The 18,786-nt window shown below is 35.0% G+C and overlaps 2 protein-coding genes across 2 annotated transcripts; both read left to right on the top strand.

The window, feature by feature from the left end:
* Positions 1-7,121: 7,121 nt before the first annotated feature.
* On the top strand, positions 7,122-12,718 carry LOC124630481 (chorion peroxidase-like). The gene is made up of 12 exons (XM_047164403.1): positions 7,122-7,344; positions 8,429-8,568; positions 8,860-9,024; positions 9,197-9,381; positions 9,692-9,884; positions 10,077-10,265; positions 10,366-10,510; positions 10,763-10,919; positions 11,063-11,230; positions 11,312-11,510; positions 12,212-12,317; positions 12,570-12,718. The coding sequence occupies exons 1-12, from the start codon at positions 7,187-7,189 to the stop codon at positions 12,664-12,666; spliced, it is 1,902 nt and encodes a 633-aa protein (XP_047020359.1). The 5' UTR covers positions 7,122-7,186; the 3' UTR covers positions 12,667-12,718.
* Positions 12,719-13,168: 450 nt separating this feature from the next.
* LOC124630521 (peroxidase-like) lies at positions 13,169-18,012 on the top strand. Its single transcript, XM_047164466.1, has 12 exons — positions 13,169-13,311; positions 13,536-13,675; positions 13,894-14,058; positions 15,066-15,250; positions 15,360-15,552; positions 15,645-15,833; positions 15,940-16,084; positions 16,338-16,494; positions 16,746-16,913; positions 17,123-17,321; positions 17,710-17,815; positions 17,896-18,012. The coding sequence occupies exons 1-12, from the start codon at positions 13,181-13,183 to the stop codon at positions 17,978-17,980; spliced, it is 1,863 nt and encodes a 620-aa protein (XP_047020422.1). The 5' UTR covers positions 13,169-13,180; the 3' UTR covers positions 17,981-18,012.
* Positions 18,013-18,786: the final 774 nt, after the last annotated feature.

Below are 18,786 nucleotides of genomic sequence, written 5' to 3'. Positions count from 1 at the left end.
TCAATAGTGCCTGTAAAACAATTGGAAACTGTTGAAACTACAGTTGTACATTAGTGAAAATATCGTTCGTGGCTTGATTTAAATACGATCGATATAATTTATATGGGTAAAGGAAATAATTGGATTTGAATGAGAACACTAGGTTTATTGTACAATAAAACTATAAGATAAATGGTGAGAGTCATAATCCAGTAGTAATTTATCCAGATTTACTTGCTACTGAATTTAAATCACTATATCTATACTAATATTATACAGAGGAAAACTTTGTTTGTTTGTTTGGTTGTAATGAATAAACTCAAAAACTACTGGCCCGATTTTAAATATTCTTTCACCATTAGAGAGCTATATTATCTGCGAGTAACATAGGCTATATTTTATCCCGGTGCGGGCAGTAGCTCCCACGGGACGCGGGTGAAACCGCGGAAAAACGGCTAGTTAGTTTAGAGGTTCATCAGATTCCATGTTTTTATCTCGTATGAAAATCGGTATAACATTTGTTTTCCCAGTGTCTTTAGTAGAATAAATTATTGTTTTTGTTGCTGCCGAAAGCATACAGTATGAAAACTTTTGAATTTGTGAAGAAACTCAAAATAGCAAATAGTACCAACTATATGACAGACCTAAAATATGTGTTTCATTAGTAGATACACAAATCATTCAGGTACCGCTTTAATTTCAGATAGACGAAGGTATAATAGCACTTGTTCATTAAAAGCAAAATGAGAGAAACTTAGAAATTGTGTATAGGATATTTTACGAGAGAACGGAACGATGAAACAACTTGATACAAATGAATGGTTGAAATACACGTTACTAAATATACGATCATGAGAAAGGTACTTATTATTTCTTAGTATTACAACTAATAGTTGAGTACTAAAGTTAGTTATAATACTTGTAAATGCGTTGTTTGAAAGTTAGACTTTTGTTGGAAATGTCATTATTTTTATGCCTTGTTTTATGGATGAAAGTTACTTTCGAACGTATTTGCATATTTTTGATTAAAATGGCCCTATACAATATTTAATGCCTGTGCAGTTGTGGGATAGTGTTAGTTTAAAGTTGACATAAATTCGTTGTGTATAAATAAGGAGCACACCCTAGAATGGCATTAAAAAAATCTGTTTTTGTACAGTATGTAAAAAAAATAACAAAATGAAGCTGCTTAACCATAAGTGCCTGGTTTTACTTTATTACTGAGTTCTCAACACGAATGTTCACAATTAATATAATTAATAGTTTTAAAAACTAAAAATATACGCTGGTCATGTATTGTCATCGGAACTCAGAGCGTATCCAAAACATCCTAATCGAAGACCGGGGAGTGGGTCAAATGATTCTAAAATTTTCTTACATACATAGTTACAAGTGAAGCTAATATAAGCGTGTTAAAAACTTACGAAGTTCCATGTGTCGTTTGCAAGACGAAAATAATCTAATACCTACAATGAACTCTTAAACCTGGAATCTAACTAGACAAAAGTAGGAGTGTATATACCTAACTATAGGTAAGCTTAGAACCGTGTAAGCCCTATAGAAATTTCCCAGAAGGTTCCAGAAATTTCAGCATTCCCTATTAATATTGGTTTCGCATTGGGTATTTCTACGAATATCGGAATACTCGAGCGTTAAATCGTGGCGCTGTTTGAGAAGCGTGAGACTTGTTCCGACATCGGTGTCCGACACTCTGCCAACTGTTTAGTGATGTTCTTAATGAGTATCGATATCGAGATCGTTTTATTTGGTGTTTTTGTTTTGTTTTTCTGAATCTAGACCCTGGTATATTTGACGAAATGTATTTTGATTGAGTTAAAGAAAATTAAATATTTTGGGAATCAAAACAGGTTACTTTAAGACTCTTGCCAGATTAGTATTATGAAAGCTATCTTTTAACTGAAGAACACACACGGAATAGAAGGCCAAGCCAAACTATAAAATCTTGAAATGAAATGCCTAATAGTTATGTTTAACAAATTATGTGTGTTAATGTAAATAGAGCTTTCTTGGTTAATTCCTAGTCCTTGGTGGTTGTTCCTAGTGTATCATGTCGATTGCTTTTACTTTACAATTTCGTAATTAAGACATATCGACAATCTTGAACAGCTGGGCTACATCCCTAGCTGAAGAGTTAACAGGATGTGTGACACGGCGCTCTTGAGGTAATTGCCGCATTTCACACTGCACTCGGTTCTCGCCTTATTTTGATTGGAGTGTGCGATATCGCTCTGAAGTCATATCGGACAGCTCTACGGTAATGTAGTCGGTGATTTGAGGTTCTAGGTTTTTTGAACTTGGAACTACTTTTTTTTATTTTTAAGTGCCGGTAATCTTTTGTAAATGATGCAAGCATTAACGCATAATGGGGTTGAAGATTGGTTCATAAAAGAATATACCTATTTATGAAGATAGTAGTCACGAAGAAACGATATAAAAAATGAATTGAGAGCCTCCTCCATTTTCGGAAGTCGGATAAAACAACATAACTCTCCTTTTGGCGCTATTAAATGGGAAACAATACTTCTCTAAAATTGATAAAGGATATACACAATATCGTAGTTTATATAGTTTGCTAATTCTGTAAGGGACTGTCTACACCATGAATATCTCTACTGTACCTAATATAGCACTTATTGTATTTTTCTATTCTTCTGCTATACCTACATAATTCACTACTATCATAATGTCAACCTAATAAATCTCATACATGAAATAAAATAAACATACTAAGTGCTAAGCCAATTAATAGTTTCCTTCACATTTCCCAAGAAAGACCAGAATATAGCTCCGTCATGTAAGTCTAGCGTCAAATTTGTCGCGTGGTCGATCCTAATGAATTAGAAGTCGTAACGCCTGCCTTCGTCGTCGGTAGCCGTGGTGACAATTACACGCGGTAATTAAACATGTTTGCTGGCTCCTTTAAGGAGTTTGATTTCTAATATGAAACGTGAAACGTGAGTGTTTTGTTTTCAGGTTTGGTGATTGTTTCATTTGTTTTTAATGGTTTCGTGATTGATAACGTCAAACTAAAACTTTTGTAAAAGTTTAACCAAGGAGTTTCTTGCCTGTTCATTAGTGCTGCAGGCCTAAATGAAATAAATTGACAAGTTATATTGCTTACCATAGAACGTTGTAATATCACTTCAACAATGTTTTAAAAGATGGTCAAAATAAAAACCCAGCTTACACCTGTCAATATTTTAAATTGAAACAAACACAATCCTTTTAGCAAAACATTTCATTACGTAATCGACTGTAAATCATGTTTTTTTATCTTAATCCAATATTTCGTATTGGCTTACGAAAGCGCAGGTTTTCCTCAAAACCGAGGGAAAAAACACATCTTGGAGACTTTGTATCGAATTTCTTGAAACATTACAAATTTAATGCTGTTAGTGTTCAATCGAAAATCGCCGTTGTGTGTTAGGAAATAGGGTTTTAATAGGATGAATTTTTAAGTTAGTTTTACAGTAGGGTGCCAGAAATATGGCGTTCGATGAATAGGAAATTAGATCGTGCAATGGGAATGAGATATTATAATAGATGGGATTTTCCTATAGCGACGGAAGATTCTTTTTTCTGTTTTTATCAATTCCGTTTTGTTTTTACGAACGAATGAAGATTGGTACTTATGCGTGGAGCACTCGAAAGGAAGAGATTTACTTGTTGAAAAGTTTCAGCATATTTTACCTCACAAGTTTATAAGAATACAGTAGAAACTACGATGTCTTTTGTTGAGAATATTTTCTGGGTAATAACTTCAAAGTTAACTTCTAACTGTGCCCTTAATATTACATCCAGGATCACGCATACGCATATCACGCAGTTTCTTTACTATTTCATCGCGAAAGAAATTCAGGTAAGACAGTTCTCATCAGTCTTTTCTCTGTCCAACTGCAGGTCTCTTCTCCTACAGGGAATAAATGAATAAGCGTTTATCATTTACCCCGATAGATGACTGGTAGTTGACTTCAAATCTTGGCCGGAACATTGTAGTCTTCAAAATAGATGTCCACTTAATTACTGTGCAATCAAACTAATTCACCACCACACAAACGTATATATTATGCACAATAAAAAACAATATTACAAAAATAAAAAAGCGAAAAAAAAACCCAAGCGTTGTTTTTCAATTCGTCCCAGCTTTTCAATGCGGGTATTCTAATATTCTTTCCTGCCCACTGAGCCGCGATTCCCTACAACGAACGGCTAAGGAATATATTTTTATGTGCACGGCCTTACCAATAAAAGAAGATTAATATTTCGTATTAAGATTACGGAGGTTGCTTATTTTGTTTTGTATTTTATGTGTTTGCTATTAGAATTGTTTCTTTTTGGGATTGCTATGTTTGTGAAATTGAATTTATTTAGGCTAGCTACTTTAGGTACTTGGTAGGCTCAAAATATATGTTTTTAATGTAGGTACCGCCTAATTGGTGGAGTGGTAATGGTTTAGCTTCAAAGTCAAAGTCAAAAACGTTTATTGAAACTAGGCTAGTTTTTAGCACTTTTTCACGTCAAATAATACAAAAGGACAGCACCCCAAAACGCCCCCCTTTCACTTAACTTTCGCTTAAACTCTCTATTGACTATTTTGTTTTTTTTTTTAGTTTAAAAATCGTTACAAAATCACTCTGCAGAGAGTTTAAGTATGACATGGTTAGTAGCAACAGTAACTTTGTCATCTTAAACACAATCTTCATTAGGAAGACATTTTGTGTTATGTACATTCCTTTTTTGTGTAAAGTTCCAATTAATTTCAATAACAATCCTGCCAAAACAAAACATAATCACTTTTAATTAAACACCTAAAACTTCGTAATACTGTCAGCAAAAAAAGTACAGTTGGAGAAAGCGAGAGCCTCCCAAAGCGGCAGTCGGGTAATCATTTAATTAGGTGGCACCCGAGTTAAGGAGTTTGCAAGGATCAGACGAGCTTACAGTTCGGAAGGCATCCGACAACTTTATTTATTTGGCTGGAAAGGGTGGCTGATTTTTGGCTGTGTAGTTTTTTTGTTTTCTTTTCAGCCAAATGCTGCTTAATTGTAGGAGAAAAGAATGATACTTATTATTATATGTTTATTCCAAAAATATGTACCTATTATTCTTTATTGCACTTACAAATATCTTTCATTACAAACGCAATACATACAGGTAATGTATTCAGGCCTACATTATTAAATACATGCTTATAATTGACAAAAACATTACACGAAAAAAACTAAGAATGATAAGAAACCAATTTCATACGAGAACATTAGGTATCTACTACCTAAACCAAACCATTTACGGCAACTTTACACATAATAAAAATACCAAAATACACACTGAAAACATACTTTTAACACTACAATGACAACACGTCAACAGAAGATAAAATGTCAACTTTAAAAACGTTTTTAGTTCCAAAGAAGAATCGTAATGTTGTCGTCAAATTAACGAAGAACTGTGTCTTTAATGGGATGCGATAGGGTGTGACTGTTACTGTGTAAATATTCCTTTGTCAGAGAGTTATTGTTGGAGATCAAAAGACGGCAAAATGTGGAAGAAATTGTATTGAAAATAATACTGATTTCGGCGGCTAAAATACTCTTTAGTCTTTAAATAGACTGCGTCTACATTAGATTGCAATAAGACTTGCCTGTCCATGTTTGTTCTTATTTATGACGTGTCTATAAGACCTATGTTATCAAAAATTATTTGAAAAACGAATAAATAAAATTAATTCCTTGCTTCTCACTGAAATGAGGCGCAATCAGATATTCTTAAAATATTTTGATGGTTCCGTTCGATGATAATTCTATCAATTCAATATCACCACAAGAACAAACCAAGTCTTTAATTTCTTCCTCAAAAGCAACAAGTCAAAGCCCAACAATCAATTTCCCACATTTTACAACATCTTTCCCACAGAACCTTGTTATATCCGGGAAAAAAAATTTCCCAAGAGTGCGAATATCCGGGTCAATTGCCCCGGGCACTGTGAGTAAATAAATTAACCGCTATCGGATATCCGTACTTTTTGCCCTAAACCAAGGCAATGTATGGCATATGGAAAAGGATTTGGATGTACGCTTTCCTTTCCGATAAAAAGGTCGATTTCTTTTTGTATTGTTGAAGAATTCGATATGTATTGAATTAACTTGTTTCTCACGTTAAAGTGTAACAAAAGACTGCCAGCGTTTAAACCTACTGCCACAGTTTTAAAAATTAACGATTAATAAAATTAATTGACGTTAACCAAAAGATAAACTCTTTTGGTTAACGTCATTTTCTATAATACATGCAAACTGGAGCAGTGGTAATCTTAATCGCGCTAACAGAACTAATGTTACTGTTGACAACGAAATAATATGGTAAACGTTAAATGACATTTATACGGGTTAAAAGAAAACAGGCGCTTAAATAAGAACCTCTTTATTTATTTTTCAGCTGTAGTGGGCATGTCCACATCCCTATGTCCCTAATTTACTTGTGACGTCACACTTCTTTCACAATAGATTGATGATCCACCTATTTGTTAAAGATGGCCAAATGAAAAAGTTCGTCATCCCTCACAAAGTTTCAGCGTTTATCCTATTTTCCGAGAAATAAAAATGATTCCAATTAACGATTTTCTCCGTTTCTTTGTTCCCCTTTTCCACAGATAGGGTGAAACTATTTCCCTTGGGGAGGAATTGTGGGAAATTCTATCGGTTGTATTCAATTACTTATGTGATTGACGGGGAAAAGAAGCAAGCTTATTAGCTAGGAAATGAGTATTATTTGTTCAGGATATTTTTGTAGGCAAGGAGGTTGAAAGTACCGCTTATCAGGGGGTTCAAATCCCGGGCATGTAAGATGTCATTTCCGAAAATACATCTTCTAAAATCATAACCTCGCTGTATAAAAAATAGAAATGATACAAAATATACGCATCAAGGAAGTCTAGTCAATCAAACATACTATTTTCTCCTTGGGATAGAAAAATGATAAATGCAATTTTAGACGATATTTAATAATAATTAGCCATCTAGTTCGTGAGTAGGTAGGAAAAATAAAAACTCGTAGTTTAAAATGGTTACCATACCAACAAGTATCATGACTGACTTTCCTACTTCTATTATCGTCCTATACCCTAAATTAGTGAAGCTAATTACTTATTTATAGAAACAACGAACACTATATAAAGAAATTGAATTAGCGAATGAGTAATATTCAAATAATGAGTACAATGTTCTTTAAGAGTATTATTTTAGTCTATTTGTGTGTCGGTTTCAGTAAAGGTGTGGTTTACGATTATTTTACAGGTAAACCTGTGTCAGAGGAACAATTGAACACTTATGAAGATCTGGGCGTCACTGAGTGAGTTTGTGATATATATTTTTTTTCTTTATCTTTTATATCATTGGCCTCGTGAATTTAAACAAGTTCTTAAAGAGGTTTTGGGATACAATCTAAATCACCGCACATTTTTTTAACCGACTTCCCAAAAAGGAGGAGGTTATCAATTCGGCCGGTATGTTTTTTTTTTTTTTTTCTATGTATGTACATCGATTACTCCGAGGTTTATAGACCGATTTACGTGATTCTTTTTTTGTTCGACTCGGAATAGCTGCCAGTTGGTCCCATAGTCATCAGGTTAGGATCTGATGATGGAAACCCTGAGAAATCGAGGGCAACCTTCGAAAGTTGTAGCCATACATAGGGTAAAAACTTGACACTTAGGTGTACGCCTAAAAGCACTATTCAACTGTGAAGATTTGGAGCTGATCTGATGATGGAAACCAGAGAGGGTCGAGGGAACTCGACAACTGAATATGTAAACTACCTCGTGTTTGGGCTTAAATTATTTGTATTGACAAGACCTTTGCAACAGTGAAGGTTTGGAGCTGACCTGATGATGGAGACCAGCGAAAGTAAGTCGAGGGAACTCGACAACTGAATATGTAAAATACCTCGTATTTGGACTTATATTCTTTGTATTGATGAGAACTTCTCACTTGTATAGATAGTGACAACTATTCGTATCACTGAAAAGCTTTAAATAAAAAACTTTTTTACAAAAAAATTAAACCGACTTCCCAAAACACTAAAAAGCAAAAAAAAAACTATTTTTAGGTGCATCGGCCTAGAAGTCGGTGGCAAAATTAACTTAGTAACATCCATTAGACACCGACTTCTAGGCCGATGCACCTAAAAATAGTTTTTTTTTTTGCTTTTTAGTGTTTTGGGAAGTCGGTTTAATTTTTTTGTAAAAAAGTTTTTTTCAAATACTCTGTTACACTCTGTTAAAAACTGTTATTAAAATCTATACTAATATTATAAAGCTGAAGAGTTTGTTTGTTTGTTTGCAAAAGTAGACATTACGTGCCGTCAACATGGTTAAAATTGATAAAACCTATTCCAAACTAGAAACTATGTACTAAAAATAACTTCTTTGTTTTAGTACCTGCACGATAGACATCAAACCTTGTGATGAAAATGAACGGAGTCGAGTAGACGGGTCTTGTAACAACCTGAACAGTCCAGCTAGAGGGACCTATTTCTCGCCTCTGGTTAGAGTACTGCCTCCAATTTATCATAATGGTAAGAATGCCTTTATTTACCTAAGTATTTCTTAAAAAATCCATTACAATAGATCTAATTATTTTTGTTTTGAAAAAGCTGCAAAAAATTGTCGTCCATGCACGAATTTTGTATTAGAAAGAAAGAAGAAATCGACTGGATTGTTAGTCAAGTGGTAACGAAGAGCGAATTTTGCGCATGAGTTCTCAGTTATTCCGTCTTGCGCTGCTGACTGGTGTCCTTTGGAAACAGCCACCATGGCCGAAAATTATTGGTCAGAATCCCATTATAATTTTAATTTTATATTTATAGGCTATCTTGCCAGAAAGTCGGTATCTGGAAAGGAACTACCTTTACCTAGAAAAGTCCGGGTAGATCTGTTAAAACAAGGGACCTCTAACCATCCCATTTTCAACCACAATGTGCCGGGATTTTTTGCGTTCCTCGTCAATGACGTGGGATCCATTCATGACGTTCGTAAGTATTTTAATTTCAAGTATACTTATAACGTATCACTATTTTGCCTCACTAATTATTTGATCTACATTTCTAATACCATATGAGATTAGGTGTTGGTTCAAGACAAATCGATATGCAATTTGAGATCGTATGCCTCACTATAATATTTATGAATATCACATGTTTGCAGAAAATATGTTGGGGCCTACAAACTATTGCTGTGTGAAGGAACACATGAACGATTATAAGTGTACTCCGAACTTGATACCTGATGATGACCCGGTGCATAGGTACTCAGGTATTAAATGCATGAATAGCACTAGACCACTTACCTATCAGGACTACAACTGCACAAAAGAACCTATACCTGCCCCAGTAAGTACTAATATGTATTGTTTTTGACCGGGAACAATGCATGAAGTTGTTCACCAACATGCACTCACCAATTCAGCAGTAGAAAAGAAAGAAAGAAAATCCATTTATTTCAAACACACGAATGACGCAAGAAACAATTAAATAAATAAGGGACAAAACAAACAAAAAATGAACATAAAAAGAAAAAAACGCTGCAATTGCGTCACACCGCGCACGCAGGCACGAGACAACAGCGCTGGTTTTCAGTAGACGTTTTAGGCTGTGATTACGATATAGTTTAGAGTCCCGACCACAATTTAATTTGTTACAGATAAAAGAAGCCACCTCCCAATTTGATATCTCACAAATATACAACTTGAAAAATAAAGGAGATAAGGCTGTAAGATCCTTTCATAAAGGACAACTGGCTGTGGAAGAAGAAGATGGAAAACTGTTTCCTCCAAATGGACCTCGTTCCTCCTGTCCTAATAATGTGGGAAATGAGACTAGATGCTTCAAAAACTGTAAGTTTGGTTTCCTTTTGAACATGAACAGTATTGGAACGCATTGTGTTTTCTACACTTTCATGCTCTTGATTTTTTTCAGTGAGAGATCTTTACCAATAATTTCAAAATCTCAAATGTTTTCTGTGTGAGAATTCATTCATTCTCAGATTGTACGTCAAAATCACCTTCTTCCTTTTCATCTATTTTCAGACATAAATGCTTTGATGTCAATATATTTGTTCACCATATGGTTTGTGAGGAATCACAACTACATAGCTAGTCGGCTAGCTGAAGTCAATCCATGCTGGGACGATGACATGCTGTTTGGAGCTGCTAGAGACATCAACATTGCTTACTCTCAGCAATTACATCTGTATGAGTGGATGGTGGCTTTACAAGGTATGACTTATGTCAGAAATATTTTTGCAAAGAAATACAGAAGCCAAATTAACTGTTTGTATTGAAAATTATAAATATTTTGCTTTATGCTACACATCAGGTCGTGACAATCTGATCAAAGCTGGAATTATAACAGAAGATGGTGGATTCAGAGATTTGTATAACAAAAACAATTATCCTCGAGTCACGCTGGAGTATGATTTTGTTGCACGCTGGTTCCACCTGTTTCAAGCATCGACAGCTAAGTTGGTAGATTTATTATTTGCCTACAAATAAATCTTGAGCACCTTCATAAACAATGCTTACAATATCTAAAAGCATACTTTTAATACAGTCCTTTATAAAAATAGCTTTGTTTGCATCAAAAATACTTGAGGTGCTCTTTCCAATTCAGCATGTTCAATATTTTTTTCTTAAGTAGAGAACTAGAAAAATAAGACGATAATTGGATAAAAACAGAATACGTTTTTAGACTGTGAAATTGTTATTGATTTTAGGTTGTACGACAAACACGGAAAGCACATCAATGACTTTCCCATTGCTAATGTTACATTCAGAATGGGTCTGCTAGCCAAGGATAACAATATGGAATACTTTTCTCAGAGCATGTTCAGAGCTCCTTGCAGCAACGCCGATGGCAGTATAGAGGCTGATGTAAGTATATAATATGTAGGTACTATTTTACATGTCACATTAATTTAAAAGTGTAAAAGAGTGGTGGTTGGGTGAACAAAACTTTTCCTTCTTACATTGGCATGTGGAAACAATAATTTTGACATTTCCATAATTCTTTTCAGCTCGCCAATCGCGGAGCACCAGGTGTTCAAATCAGCCTTGATGTTACAGCTGGTGACGTGAACAAGGGTCGCAACTTAGGAATACGTCCTTATGTTGATTATGCTAAGCATTTCTTAGGGCTCAACATTACTAGCTTTGAAGATCTGGCTGAGCTCATACCGAACGATGTAAGTGAATTATTATTTTGTGTTTTTGAATCTAACATTTCATTCACAGTTTCAATAAATCCTCCATTAAATACTTTCCAGAAACTTCTAATATTACAAGATTTGTATGAAGATGTTAGAGATATAGATTTGATAGCTGGTCTGTGGGTGACAAAGAAGATGGAAGGAGGGCACATACCTCTTCTTCTTGCTAAATTCTTGAATGATAATATACTAAGGTCTATTAAGAGTGATCGACATTGGTATGAAAGACCTAATAGACCGTATGCGTTTAATGAGGGTAAGCATTTATAGTTTACTAGCCGTTTTCTCGCGGTTACACCCGCGTCCCGTGAGAGCTACTGCCCGCACCGCACCGGATAAAATATAGCCTATGTTACTCGCAAATAATATAGCTTTCTAATGGTGAAAGAATATTTAAAATCGGTCCAGTAGTTTTTGAGTTTATTCATTAGAACCAAACAAACAAACAAAGTTTTCCTCTTTATAATATTAGTATAGATAATGGGTACATAAGAAGATGCTCTGCCTCGTTGGTCTAGCTGTCGCAAGTGCGGCTGCTGAGCACGAGGTCTCGGGTTCGATTCCCGAGTCGGGCCGAAATCGCTTTGTGGGTTTTAGAAGACTTTCACATAGCAGCCCGGAGCCTGGAAGGTGGTGATTGATACACCCGTGCATCGGAGAGCACGTAAATGTCGGTCCTGCGCCTGATCTCTTTCCGGTCGTGTCGGATTGCCGTCCCATCGGGCTATGAGAGTTAAGGAATAGTGAGTGCACCTGTGTCTGCGCAAATGCTCGTGCACTATAATATGTCCTGCGCAGTTGGCTAATCTCCTTACATGAGAACAGCCGCCGTAGCCGATAATCGGCTAGGAGAACATCATCACATAAGAAGATTTATAAAAATTACGTTGAAATTGACTGAATCTCACATATTTTTGATGTAGGAGTCCAACAAACGATCATAATTTTACTTTTTAGCTCAATTGGCGGAGATAAGAAAAGTAACTTTGGCATCATTAATGTGTACTGTCGGTGATGGTGTCATTGAAGTACCGAAACAGGCTTTTCTCAATATTTCTCCAGAGTAAGTCAAAGTTTGAAACTCTTATATTGCCTGCTAGCAGTTCCCACCTCTTGTACAGTAATAGATTCCTCGAACATCGACCGATGTTAACACTTTCTTGAAATCAAACGCAGATTTGCAGAGGGATCCGGGATCGTTTTGTTTCTTATTTTTTAATATTCTATCTGGCTTTTGACTCGACGGTTTTTCTAGGTATTTAAAACATTGACATTATTTTTTTAAGATTTTTTTATATAAAGACAATAATTCCAGAAACCCATTGGTGAGTTGCAGTGAAATACCGAATATCAACTACAGTGCTTGGAAGGATCCATCTTGTAACAGCTACAACAAGGCATGTCAATATTAAAGTGTTTATTTGATCAGATGTATAACACAATGTTTCTGTATGTAGTAAAACAGCTTTGCCTCTATTAGACTTGTTTTATCTTTTTTAAACCAATTATTTACCTACTGCAAGATTTAGAAGAAGCTAGCTTAGTTCAATTTACCTAGTAGGATAAACAGTGAACAACACCATTAGTATATTTTAAAGCTTGAATGTATGTAGGCATGAAGACGGGAATAAAAAAAAGTAAAGATCGCAGATTATTTTTTAAGAATTCATACCTATATATCTGTTAGTGCAAATAAAGATACAATATGTCTTCCTTATCAACACACTGCGTGACTAAGTAGACCACCTGTGTTACCATCGTATCTACCAAATTTGACACGCTGCTAAATTGTTCAAAAAATGAATATTTTTTGCATTCTTGTTTATAGTGTAAACTGTAAAATGTTGTTTAAATGTTTATTGAAACATCGAAATATAGTATATAAGGAATTGAAATTACCAATTATTTGAAAAATATTGGAACACGATGTTCCTAAAGAATATTATTTTAGTTTCTTTGTGTGTTGGTCTCAGCCATGGCGTGGTTTACGATTATTTTACGGGACAACCTGCGTCCGAGGAACAATTGAGTATTTATGAAGAACTGGGTGTCACTGAGTGAGTTGATATTGTTGATAATGTTCTGTTCTATTGTCATTATTGACAAGATTCATGTTCTTTTTACTAATGAGCAAAATCCTTGTACCAGCAAATACTCATTTCGTAAAGAATTATCTAGTGACATTGGCCCGAATTTTAAGCCGTTCTTAGAAATATATTTTTTAAACTAAATAACATATTCGTATTTGGTAAATTAAACGTAATTTCGGCTGGTGTTTTAGTACCTGCACAATAGAAATCGACCCTTGCAATGAAAATGAACGGAGCCGAGTAGACGGGTCTTGTAACAACCTGAACAGTCCAGCTAGAGGAACTTATTTCTCGCCTCTGGTTAGAGTACTGCCTCCAATTTACTATAATGGTAAGAATGCACTTAATTTTTTTATGATTTATAATATTTAGTAAATACCTGTATTATTATTATTTTTTTTGTGTTTCTGTATGCATGTATTTTGATTCAAATATTGAGGTTTTTAACTGAATGCAGCTGAAAAAAATATTTTATCGTAAGTACAGGACATTTATAAATTCTTTTCTTGTAACTATTTTGTATTCATTTTATTAATTTTATATTCAAAGGTTATTTCGCCAGAAAGGCCGTATCTGGAAATGAACTACCTTTGGCCAGAAAAGTCCGGGTAGACTTGTTGAAACAAGGAAACTCTAACCATCCCCTTTTCAACCAAAATGTCCCAGGATTTTTCGTATTCCTAACCAATGATGTGGGGTCATTTCATGACGTCAGTGAGTATTTTGATTTATTCATAATCTTCTTTCTCACAATTTAAGTTGGTGTGGCCCTCTGCTGATTCATTCTTTGTAGCAAACCAATACGGTTGTTAAGTAAAGTGATCAACATTGATACATTTTTAAAATTTGTATTTTCACTATTGTCTGATGCCCGTATATTGAATCTATTTTATCTGATTCTATCGAAATTAGTATCCAATCTAATGATAAAAATAAAATTATATTATAAAATTCACACAGTACATATAAATACAGTCAGTTTCAAATTAATTTTCTTGATATGTTATTAGTATTATATGTAGTGTACATATTTATATAGTTATATATATACATATATATTATTATTAACTTATTTGTGTATTTTAATATATGTAGGTTTATGTCTCATACTAGTTTTTCGGTTTTGTTTGCACCTACCAACACTTTCTCTCCGCCACCCAAAGGTAGACTGGTATGTCCGCCATTGTATGTACTATATGTGCAAGAAGTATTAAATAAATAAATAAATAAAATTGTACCACGTAAACTTTACTAAAGTCGTGGTGGCCTAGTGGGCAAAGAACCAACCTCTCGAATATGAGGAGCGGGTTCGATTCCAGGTCAGGCAAGAACCAATGCAACTTTTCTAAGTTTGTATGTACTTTCTAGGTATATCTTAGACACCAATGACTGTGTTTCGGATGGCACGTTAAACTGTAGGTCCCGGCTGTCATTGAACATCCTTGGCAGTCGTTACGGGTAGTCAGAAGCCAGTAAGTCTGACACCAGTCTAACCAAGGGGTATCGGGTTGCCCGGGTAACTGGGTTGAGGAGGTCAGATAGGCAGTCGCTTCTTGTAAAGCACTGGTACTCAGCTGAATCCGGTTAGACTGGAATCCGACCCCAACATAGTTGGGAAAAAGGCTCGGAGGATGATGATGTACCACGTAAACTTTAACATGGGGGCAAAATTTTATGATTTCATATCAATATCACCTGTTAACAATAATGTTCTATTTCAGAAAATATGATAGGGGCTACAAATTATTGTTGTGAGAAGGAACATATGAATGATTACGCATGTACTCCAAATCTGATACCTGATGATGATCCGGTGCATATGTTCTCGAATATCAGGTGCATGAACAGCACTAGACCACTGACTTATCAGGACTATAACTGCACTAACGAACCAGTGCCCGCTCCAGTAAGAATTCCACTAACATTATTTCATCATTATTGCCTGAATCATTTTTAGTAACTGTTGATTCGATAATAGTTGCGGTAGTGTACTCACGTTCAAAAATTAATTACAGATAAAACAAGCCACAACTCAATTTGATAATTCACAAATATATAACACTAACAACCAAGGAGATAAGGCGATAAGATCCTTCCAAAAGGGACAACTGGCTGTCGAAGAAGAAGACGGAAAGCTTTTCCCTCCAAATGGACCTAACGTCACTTGTATCAATAATGTTGGAAACGAGACCAGGTGCTTTGAAAACTGTAAGTTTAATCACGTTTTTTGTAAACTTTACTCAAAAGCTTTGAGTAAATTCACTCAAAGATATTAATTATTATAATTTTGTTACTTTCAGACATAAACGCATTGATGTCGATAAGTTTGTTCACTATATGGTTTGTTAGACACCACAACTACATAGCTAGTCAGTTAGCTGAAGTCAATCCATGCTGGGACGATGACATGCTGTTTGGAGCTGCAAGAGATATTAATATTGCTTTTACTCAGCAAGTTCATCTGTATGAGTGGATGGTGGCTTTACAAGGTAAAATAAATACAAATGTTAAGAAGGATCTGAAAATTGTCTCTATAGAATAACTCAAAAATCCATAGCTAAATGATATTTTTTTTTGCTTTTGCCAAAATCCCAGGTCGCGAAAATCTTATACAAGCTGGTGTTATAACTACGGATGGTGGATTCAGAGATTTGTATGACAAAAATAATTATCCTCAAGTGACACTGGAATATGATTTTGTTATACGGTGGTTCCATCTCATGCAACCATCGAGAGCTAAGTTCGTGGATTCATTACTTTTATTTCTGTAAAAGAAAATCTTGAGCACATACTTGTACAGTTTCCAAAAGTGTATTGTGTTCAGTAAAAAAAAATACTTTCATCATTTGCCATCAATAATAAGCTCTAGTTTTTTCCCCAATGGGTAATTAATTTCAAAACCACTTCTTATAGAAATAGACGAAATACATAACGAAAGTTAAAAATGTTATCGTGTTCAGTGGTTTTGGACTACAAAATCTTTTTGCTTTTAGGTTGTATGACAAAAACGGCACGCACATCGCAGACTTCCCGATAGTTAACGCTACATTCAGACCGGGTCTTTTAGCCAAAGACAACAATATGGAATATTTTGCGCAGAGCACGTTCAGAGCTCCATGCAGCCACGCCGATGGCAGTATTGAGGCTGACGTAAGTGAACAAAATGTAAAACCGTTCATATCTAGCAGTATAAATGAATACGGCCTACTTAATGGTGCTTTTAACCCAGTGCAGTAGTGCTGTTAATAAGTAAAATATTTCTGCTATGACCACTCTTCTCGACCACATTTGGGCAAGTTACAATTGGAGTTCAGAATTGCAAAAGAAAAAAAATTACAAGATCACTTTCCTTCTACAATTTTGATCAACTTAATCCTTGATGCCCTCTTACTACTTTTCAGCTGGCCAACAATGGAGCTCCAGGAGTTCAGCTTAGCATTGATATTCCAGCTGGTGATGTGAACAAGGGTCGTAACTTAGGAATACGTCCTTACATAAATTATGTCAAGCACTTCTTAGGGCTCAACATTACAAGTTTTGAAGATCTGGCTGAGCTCATACCGAATGATGTAAGTTTAAGTTTTGTTGATGAGTGCTAAATGTGCCAATGTATTATGGAGATTTGTGTGTCCCTTAATTAGATCAAAAGGATGAAATTTTTTAAACGCTTTTGCTTGCAAGAATCATCCGAACATGGATTGATCTTCATCTTTATATAACGACACCAATAACATGAAATTCTTACGAAACTAATAGCAAATAAACAAATTGTTTCCAGAAACTTCTAATAATGCAAGATTTGTATGAAGACGTCAGAGATATTGATTTGATAGCTGGTCTATGGGTTGAGAAGAAGATGGAAGGGGGTCACATGCCTCTTCTTCTTGCCAAAATTATAAACGAAAATGTTCTAAGGTCTATAAGGAGTGACCGGCATTGGTATGAGAGACCCAACAGACCGTTTGCTTTTAATTTGGGTAAGTGTTGTAACACAACTTAAAACAACCGGCCAAGTGCAAGTCAGATTCGCGCACGAAGGGTTCCGTACTAGCAAAAAATCACGTTTGTTGTATGGGAGCCCCCCAAAATATTTATTTTATTCTTGTTTTCAGTATTTGTTGTTATAGCGGCAATAGAATATCATCTGTGAAAATTTCAACTCTCTATCTATCACGGTTCTTGAGATACAGCCTGGTGACAGACGGATGAACGGACGGACGGACGGACAGAGGAGCGAAAACAATATTGTCCCGTTTTACTCTTTGGGTACGGAACCCTAAAAAGAGGATTTTTAAGTATTTTTGTCTTTGTCGGCTACATTTGAAACATTGTTTTTTTTTTAAATAAGTTTATTCTTATTTTTAGCTCAACTCTTAGAGATAAGGAAAGCATCCTTAGCATCGTTATTGTGCAATGTTGGTGATGGTATCATACAAATACCTAAGCAAGCTTTCCTCAATATTTCTCCTCAGTAAGTTATAGTTCTGAACTTGTAAGACATTCATTAAGTAACTATGTACATATATTTACTAATTTCAATACTTATTTCAGGAATCCATTGGTGAGTTGCAGTGAAATACCGAACATCGACTACAGTGCTTGGTCGGATCCATCCTGCAATAGCAACACTGTTTAATTTCTACAACTGGCTGCCCAAGTAAAAAAACACAGTAAAATCCACAATAGTTAAAAAAGTTTATTATAAAATTCAGTATTATACTTTGTTGCCGATGAAGATATATGGCGCAAACTCATCTCTGCTCGTGTGACTTCCCTGACAATTATTGAACCGCATGCATTACATTATCCTTGCATTATCCTTTATGAGGACGAGTTTTTCTAGCTATAAATATATATTTTTTGGATTGTATAGATTTGCAGTTTACCTTGCATTTGCATTGTATAACTTTTTCAGCCTACTATTGTTATGTAATCGAGTCTTTGTATACATATTGCTTTCTTAAAAATAGTATCTATGGAGTTAGTGTGAAATAAAAACATTTGACATCGATTTGATAATTGAAAATATCGGTATGTTCAGATGATTAACAGATTGTGTATTTTTGCTTTGTCTATCCAATCAAATTTCTTCGTTCCTTTATTTTCCTTGCCTTTTTTCATCTTTACCTACATCTGCATTTACTTCTAAATAAATTAGTTTACCCACATCGGGACTAACAAAATTAGCCTAGAATGCTACTTACTTAATAAGGAAAAACAGCGAACAACACAATTAGGCCAAAATCCCCGAAGCAATTTGTATCAATCACACATAAACTAAGGAAGTATAAAGAAATAAAGCGGCTTACAAACTTTCAATCCTTAGGGATAGCTCGCACTAGCGTGATTGAATTAGTTCAAACAAGTTCGGGTATCGTTTGTGGCTTTCGGAAAAAATTCCCTACTTCTTATATGAAAAACTTAAGCAAAAGTAGCTTGCAA

The sequence above is a fragment of the Helicoverpa zea genome, chromosome 5, assembly GCF_022581195.2.
Source record: "Helicoverpa zea isolate HzStark_Cry1AcR chromosome 5, ilHelZeax1.1, whole genome shotgun sequence".
Lineage (NCBI taxonomy): Eukaryota > Metazoa > Arthropoda > Insecta > Lepidoptera > Noctuidae > Helicoverpa > Helicoverpa zea.
The sequence above is the reverse complement of the archived record's forward strand: the minus strand, read 5'-3'. Positions and strand labels throughout refer to the sequence as shown.

What these genes read in the sequence shown, in the direction of transcription:
- LOC124630481 (XM_047164403.1), top strand. Translation starts at nt 7,187, where the DNA reads ATGAGTAATATTCAAATAATGAGTACAATGTTCTTTAAGAGTATTATT. An exon ending in GACTAGATGCTTCAAAAACT is followed by an intron (nt 9,885 to 10,076) that starts GTAAGTTTGGTT and finishes ATCTATTTTCAG; the next exon opens with ACATAAATGCTTTGATGTCA. An exon ending in ACCGTATGCGTTTAATGAGG is followed by an intron (nt 11,511 to 12,211) that starts GTAAGCATTTAT and finishes TTTACTTTTTAG; the next exon opens with CTCAATTGGCGGAGATAAGA.
- LOC124630521 (XM_047164466.1), top strand. Translation starts at nt 13,181, where the DNA reads ATGTTCCTAAAGAATATTATTTTAGTTTCTTTGTGTGTTGGTCTCAGC. An exon ending in ATGCAACCATCGAGAGCTAA is followed by an intron (nt 16,085 to 16,337) that starts GTTCGTGGATTC and finishes TTTTGCTTTTAG; the next exon opens with GTTGTATGACAAAAACGGCA. An exon ending in ACCGTTTGCTTTTAATTTGG is followed by an intron (nt 17,322 to 17,709) that starts GTAAGTGTTGTA and finishes TCTTATTTTTAG; the next exon opens with CTCAACTCTTAGAGATAAGG.